This window comes from Vombatus ursinus, unplaced genomic scaffold (genome assembly GCF_900497805.2).
Source record: "Vombatus ursinus unplaced genomic scaffold, bare-nosed wombat genome assembly UNPS02002806.1, whole genome shotgun sequence".
Lineage (NCBI taxonomy): Eukaryota > Metazoa > Chordata > Mammalia > Diprotodontia > Vombatidae > Vombatus > Vombatus ursinus.
The window spans coordinates 846-9,057 of NW_020942584.1; the positions used below are offsets into that span (position 1 = coordinate 846).

An 8,212-nucleotide genomic window follows, 5' to 3' on the forward strand; every position below is an offset into this window, starting at 1 on the left:
CTTTGAGAATCAGGGATCTCTAGATAGCTTTATCACAAAATTATGACTTGAAGTTATTCCAAAGAATAGATGTATGTACAATGCTTAGAAAGTAATGGGTTACTAGCTGTGTGACCCTGGGCAAGTCATTTAACCCCAATTGCCTAAAAAAAATTTTAAAATTATTAAAAAATTTTTAAAAAAGAAAGTAATGGAGTCAGCCTGTAGAAGAGAGAGGACTCCCTTGACCTTCAGCTAGAACATTTGAGGTTAATAATTACACCCAGAGAAATCATTTGTTAATCTAATGACTGCTTTCCAAGGTAGTGGTTGCTTCTATGTGGAGGCAAACATGCTTTTATTCCAGGCACATAATGTCCACAGCACAGAACCCAGCTGGACTCCTTCTCCAAAAGCTTATCAGCTCTGGAAACTGCCCAAACTGCCCACCATCATGATTGTCCTTTGAAGGGGCCGCTTCATTGCTTTCCTTTTATTATGCGGAGTTGTAGGGAGGTCTGTTGATTTACTGATTAGCCATATGACCTTTCTGGTTAAATGCCCCCCTACTTTGGAGCCCTCCTGATAAGACTTGGGTCAGACGGTACAAAAGTTGGAAACCAACCCCTGCTAGACCAGAAGAGACGGCAGCCATGGCAAAGCTCATCCTCCTCACTGGTGAGTCAATGCTTTAAGGGGAAACTCAATCCCTGGTGCCTTTCTTCCTTCCCTTTTCTTTCTGGGTCCTTTGTAAAGAATCACTGTGGATGATATTCAGAGATTTAGAGCTAGAAAGAGATCTTAGAGCCCATCAGATCTAATCCTTCATTTTTAACAAATGAGGAAACTGAAGGACAGATCGGTTAAGTAACTTGACCAAGTGTCAGGCATCTAGTAATTATCTGAGGGGGCATCTGGACCCATTTCTTCCTGTGTCCAAGCCCAGTGTTCTGCGTTCCTACCTATTTTAACCTCATTATACTTTATTTTCTTCCATTCCATCTCTGATACTTTCACAACCTGCCTTACATAAGCAACTCCTGGACCTCAGTTTCCCTACCTGCAAAATGTAAGGGGCAGAGATTCTTAACCTGGAGTCCATAAACTTGTGATATATATGTGTGTATACATACACTCATACATACCTATATATACATAAGCATATGTTAGGTGCTTTCTGTGTCATATATAAACCTACTGCAATATAATTGATCTCAATATAATCAATAATTGATATATACACTTACACATGTGTGTTCTATGTTATATATGTGTAATATATAACTATTTTCAATATAATTAGCTGGTTTTCAATATAATTTTAATAGACATGTATACATATATTCATAGATAATACATGTGTTATATGCTATATTGTGTTATACATAACTGTATTTCAATATCATTTATTTCCTTTATAATCTTGTGAATTTTTTTGGTCTTTAAAAAATTATTTTGTGAAAGGGCCCATGAATATCACCAGACTTCCAAAGGGGTCCATGACACAAGAATGTTACGAACCTCTGTTCTACAACATAAGCTCCCCAAGGGCAGTGTCTGCTTCATTTTTCTCTGTGTCCCCAGTGTCTTACTATCAAACCACCAGCAAGCATTTGCTGAGCACCGAATGTTGTACCAAGCATTGTGCTAGACAATGGGACAGAGACAAAAATGAAATCATCCCTGCCCTGGAGGAGTTATTGTACACAGTTGATAAATGCTTGTTGTGTTGTAACAAATTCTATGACACCTGAGCTCCTGCAATGGCCTCCCCATCCAACCTCTGGTTTTCTTGCTCCCATGACTTCCTGGAATTAATTCAAGATCTCTTCTCTCTGTTCCTGATGTTGACGCGGCCATATCCGGGGCTGGCTTTTTGTTGACCCCACTTCCCACCTCCCTCTTTACCTCCATGTTAGGTTGTTCCTATTTCTCCAGTTACCACCCTTGGTCTTTCTTCTTGGTTTCTCTTATTTACTAAATGAATTACAACAGCTAGGGGAAGAAAAGGAAAGCTGAAAAGTGAAAGTCTGGGTAGTGGAGAAGGGTCCAGGATGATTCATTTGCTCAGCTATGCAGCAACCTTTGTTGTAGTGAAAGCAGGACAGAGAGAACAAGGCAACTGTGTACACACACACACACACACACACACACATGCACACACACCACTTATTTTTTCAGATTAACTCTCCATGACATTTTCTTCTCACTCATTTGGTTGCATGCACCATAGAATTTGCACTGTTCCAGCCATCCCTTGAAAGACTCCATTCAGCACATTCTCCTCAAACAAATAGCATCTGATTCGAATCAGGTGAATGATTGGTGCAACCCAAGGCAGATGATGGTTAGAAGGAAAGGATGATTCTGCAGATAGAGCCTCTGTGTGTTCTGGGAACCCTAGACAACATCCTTCTGGCCCCCAATCTGCCCTCTGGCCTCCTAAAGAGTCTGGCTCTGACATGGGAAGGTGGAATCTTAAACTTCATTAAGTGAGACCTGGAATCCAGAAGCTTGGAGGGAATGTCCCTGCTCTCCTCTGCCCAAGGAAGGAGACATGAGAGCAGTCTTTAGTTACATAAATGTTTTGGACAAGAGGGACTAACCTTATCCAAGTTGGCTCCAGAGGTCAGAACTAGAGGCTATGGGTAGAAATGTCAGAGAGGTGGATTTTGGTTCAATGTGAGTTACATTTAGAGCTGTCCAAAAGCGGAAAGGACTGCCTTAGTAACAACAACAACAAAGCATTTCTAGTTGGTAAAGTACTTTATCTGTGCTATTTCCTTTGATCCTCACAACAACTCTGTCTTGGATCATTGTGTTGCTGAGAATAGCTAAGTCATTCACAGTTGATCATCATACGATATCGCTGTGACTGGGCACAATGTTCTCCTGGTTCTGCTGACTTCACATTGCATCAGTTCATACAAGTCTTTTCAGGTTTTTCTGAAAGCATCCTGCTGATCATTTCTTCTAGCACAATAGTATTCCGTCACAATCATATACTACAATTTGTCCAGTCCTTCCCCATTTTACAAATGAGCAAACTTAGAGGGTAAGTGACTAACCTAGGGTCACAGAGCTCATATATATCTGAAGCAGAATTTGAACTCCATCCTTGCTGACTCCAAGGCCAACACTCTATCCATTGATCCATCTAGCTGAAATAGTAGGCTCTTCTTTCCTGGGAACCTCCCTCACAAGCTGGATGACCATTTGTCAGGGATCTTACAGAGAGAACTCCTATATGGGTTAGGCCTGATGACCTCAGGTCCCTCTCTTCTTTGGAATTCTGTAATTCGCTGGGCAAGCAGCCTACAGAGTGGGAACGTCTACATGAGTGAGATCTCACCACCTTGACTTCTGGGTGCATTAATTTTGGTTTCATCCTTTGGTACATAATATCCTTAGCTTCCCTGAAAACCCACTTAAAACACTATGGCTGAGATAAGTTGGACCCCTAGTACTTATAAGACCGAGGGCATGAAAACAATTAGAGACACATAGATCATTCCCTGATAGAATATAAGCTCCTTAATGGCAGGGACTATGCAATTTCTGTTGTCTCCTCAGAACCTACCTAGTAGAGGGTCTGGTGTGTATTAGATACTTAATAAATCTTTGTTAATTTTTTTTTTCTTCCCTAGGTCTGGCCCTGGTGCTGCTTGCTCAGCTGGGTAAGTCACAAGCTCCTGCTTCCTCTCTCCCCACCCTACACATACACACTTGTTTTTCTAAGATCCTCATAGACCTAGCCAATTCTTAAATATCCAAACAGCAGCTAGTTGGTACAGTGGATAGAGTACTGGGCCTGCATTCAGGAAGACCTGAGTTCAAATTTTGTTTCAGACATTTATTACCTGTGTGATCCTGAGCAAGTCACTCAGCGTCTGTCTCAGTTTATTCAATTGTGAAATGTAATAAAGGCATAATACTGTCACCTGCGTCCCAGGGTACTTGTAAGGATGAAATGAGATAATATTTGTATAATGCCTGGCACTTAGTAGGCACTTTGTAATTAGTAGCTATTACTGTTGTTTTTCTATCATTTCAGTTGTATCCAACTCTTTGTAATCTCATTTGGGCTTTTCTCGGCAAAGACCCTGGAGAGGTTTGCCATTTCCTTCTCCAGCTCATTTTACAGATGAAGAACTGAGACAAACAGGGTTAAGTGACTTACTCAGGGTAATACAGCTAATAAGTCCATTTGAACTCAGGTCTTCCTTACATCAGGCCCTGTACTCTATGAGCTACGATGCCTCGCAGCTGCCCCTAGCTATTACTCAGTGCAGATCATTTCTTTGTACAGTATATAGGTCATTCTAGGAGCTCAGAGAAAGCCAATTTATTTTAGTAGCTGGAGCTAACTGGATTCAGAGTCGTCACTCTACTAACAAATCCCACAGTCAGGTGGAAAAGACTTTTGGATAAAATGTTGTTTGGGATTCTCCCCCAAACCACTGCCCTCCACCAGATTATTAAGAACTATCTGTGATCCTCCTGGAAATTCCATTAGCCTATAAAACACTGAGCTTTGAGTCAGAAATGACTGAGTTCAGAGGCAGCTCGGTGTGCAGTGGTTAGCACGAGCCTGGGAGTCAGGAGGACCTGAGTTCAAATCCAGTCTCAGACCACACACTTGACACTTACTACCTATGTGACCCTGGACAAGTCACTCAACCCCGATTTCCCACACACACACACACAAAGAGAAAATAAATGACTGAGTTCAATACCCGCCTAAGACACTTCCTAACTGTATGACCTTGGACAAGTCACTTAAACTCTTTCTGCCTCATTTTTCCCATCTGTAAACAGGGATCATAACTGTATCTACTTCACAGGGTTGTTGTGAGGAGCAAATTAAGTAACGTACATGAAAAATGTTTTGCAAGTGTTCTATAAATGCTAGTTATTCGTATTGCTATTATTATAAACTCCACCTAGGTGCCACCTCCTGAAGGATAACTGACAGCCCGCTACTCTCTTACCCCCATGTATTAGTGCCTTCCTGTACCCCTGAAATTACTCTATATCAAGTTCTCATTTATATTACCTTATAATATATAAGTAGAACACCTTATTTATAATTACACTACATAATTATATATAATTATGCTACATATTTATATATAATATAATAACTTCTATTTACCTGTGTACATGTTGTTTCCCCCAGTAGAATATAAGCTTCTTGAGGGCAGGGATTATTTCATTTTTGTCATTGTATTTCCCGTGTCTGGAAGACAGTAGCTACTTAACAAATGCTTATTGAGTACATGAGCAGGCTCTGCTGCTGTCCCTCACCATGACATTTGCTCCTTGCTGCCAACAGGCTCTGCCTACCATCTGACATGCTACTTCACCAACTGGGCCCAGTATAGGCCAGGCCTGGGGAAGTTCAAGCTGGATGACATTGACCCCTGCCTCTGTACTCACTTGATCTATGCTTTTGCTGCAATTAGTAACAATGAGATCACCACATTCGAATGGACTGATGTGGACCTCTACAAATCCTTCAATGATTTGAAAAACAAGTAAGGAGGAGGAAAAAGCGGCTAGTTTCCCAGTGGTTAGAGAACTGTACCTGGAGTCAGGAAGGGCTGAGTTCAAATCTCGCCTCAGACACTTTGTAGTTGTGTGACGTTGGCCAAGTCACTTGACCTCTGCCTCAGTTGCCTCAACTGTAAAATGAGGATAACAGAACCTACCTCACTGCGTTGTTGTGAGAATCAAATGAAATAATAACTATAAAGCATTTAGCACAGGACCTGGCACATAGAAGGTCTTAATAAATGCCTATTCCCTTCCATTCCATTCCATTCCCCATTGGTCTAGAAATTCCCCATTGACCGTGGACGTTCCTTTCCACACTAATATTTGCAATTTCCTCTGACAGAACAGAAGCTACATACCCTCTGCTAATGAGGCAGCTATGTCTTTAAGTAGGTACATGGCAGGTAAGCAAGAAGATGCTGATGGTACCTTCTGTTTTCAAGAATAAGCACACTGCAGTCTTGGTCCCAAAAGGCCAGAGAACACTCACTGACTATTTCAAGCCACGAGGAATGTGTAAATAAGTGGAGAAGACAACCCCCAAAAGCCCTCTGGCACCTCATCAGACCTGCTTCAGGGACTGTCCTGTCAAGCTACCCAACCAGTCTCTCTGACTATGAGAAACTATCAAGTGCAAGGAGTTTTTAACATTCCCTTTTTGTTCTCTCTGTAGGAACAGACAACTGAAAACTCTCCTGGCCATTGGAGGCTGGATCTTTGGAACTGCCCCGTAAGTCCAGTATCAGAACTGAAATCCAAAGGACTTCTGAGCTTCTCCTTAAGTAGGGAGGTGCTTTGCAGAAAGCCTAGGTCAGATTTTCCCCTGCCCTGAGGAATCTTACACTGTCAGACCAACTCCATAACTGAGAAGCAAAAAGGCCAAGACTAAAAGACATATACACAAAATAAGTAACTAGAGCAGAAATCATCTGAAACAAGGCCATTCTTCCTTGGGCTTCATTCCAGCAGATTTTTACAGACCTAGGAGATGGGAAACTGGGTCCTATTCTCAGCTCTGACAGTAACCAGCAATGTGACCTGGAAAAATCTCACCCTTTCTAAATCTCGAGCTTCTTCTCCTGAAAAATGGAAGTGTTAGGCTCTTTGATCTCTGAGATCTCTTCCAGCTCTGATATTCTACAATGATTGAAGAACAAAAAGGACTCAGCCTGGCTTAGATCACAGCTGGGACACATTGCTTAGCAATACAATTCACATTTAGGGATGGACATGACACTCTGGAGCACATACAAAAGAGGGTGACCAGGATGGAGAAGGGACTCCTGGACTGTGACATGCAAGGATCTGTTAAAGAAATGGATCCTGGGGCAGCTAGGTGACAAAGTGGATAGAACACTGGCTCTGAAGTCAGGAGGTCCTAAGTTCAAATCTAGCCTCACATACTTACTAGCTATGTGACCCTGGGCAAGTCACTTGACCCTGATTTCCTCCAAAAAATAACTTAATAAATTGATCCTGGACAAATAGCTACTTAGGGAAGCCATGATAACCATCTTCTAATATTTAAAGGGTTATCATGTGAAGGGAGTACATTTATTCCGCTTGGTTCTGGATGGATGATGTAGGAGCAATGGGCAGAAGCTGAAAAAAGGTAGATTTTGACTCAATAGAAAGCAAAACTGCCTTTAAAAAGTAGAATTATGCAGAAGAAAAATGGGTTGCCTCAAAAGGTGATGAGTTTGCCATCACTGGAAGTATTCAAGTGGAGGATGAAAGGTCATTTGCTGGGGGTGTTCTCAAAGAGACTGCTGCTTAGGCAGGGGCAACATTAGATGACTTCTGAGGTCCCTTCCAATTCTGCCACTCTGTGCTTTCTAAGGACCTCATTGTAATATGATCCCACAGCATGAACACTGAGGATCTGCTGCATTGGAGTCAGTATATTGGATGGGGGAGTGAATGACAAGGAAAGTATAGAGGTTCCCCATTTGAGGGGTTACCATTTTACCTCCAATTAGTTGGGGAAGCCATAGGAGCTCAGAAACTGTTTGAAAGATAATATATAATGATGAAGTCAAACAGGAGAGAGTTATGAACATTAAATACATTCTAGGAAGAAGGATAAGAAGGGGTAAGGGAGGAATATATAAAGGGATCACGATGATCATCTTATTAGATAGAGCTGAAGTTACGAGAGTAAAATAAGGGTAGGAGAAACAGGAGAAGGGATCTGGTCAGGGCTGGGATACACTTGGAGCTCTGAAGAATTTGGACTTGTTCAACCATACAGACGGACAGTGCAGTGAACCCAGAGGGAGATCAGAGTCTGGACATGAAGAATGACTAAAGACAGATTTTTTAAAAAAAAGGAGTTAGCTTCTAGAAATATTGGGAAGATTAAAAACAACAGGCTTTGAGAATAGAGAAAGTGGAAGGAGTGAAGGACACTGAAGAGATGCCAATCACCAAACCTTTGCAGAAGTTTCCACTGGAGAATAAGGGATAGTCACATGGTGTTACCATGATGATTCAAGACAGGACCATGTCTCTGGTTTCAAAGTGTGAGCTGGTCGGGGCAGCTAGGTGGCACAGTGGATAGAGCTCTGGCCTTGGAGTTAGGAGGACCTGAGTTCTAATCTGGCCTCAGACACTTGACACTTACTAGCTGAGTCACCCTGGACAAGTCACTTAAACCCATTGCCTAGCAAAAAAACAA

At 41.9% G+C, this 8,212-nt stretch overlaps 1 protein-coding gene across 1 annotated transcript; it reads left to right on the forward strand.

Annotated features, from left to right (window-relative positions):
• Positions 1-551: 551 nt before the first annotated feature.
• Positions 552-6,265, forward strand: LOC114048957 (acidic mammalian chitinase-like; the record flags this gene model as incomplete). Its single annotated transcript, XM_027870145.1, has 4 exons — positions 552-657; positions 3,627-3,656; positions 5,315-5,516; positions 6,209-6,265. Coding segments are annotated over exons 1-4 (314 nt in total), but the record flags the coding sequence as incomplete, so codon positions are not given.
• Between the last annotated feature and the right edge of the window lie 1,947 nt (positions 6,266-8,212).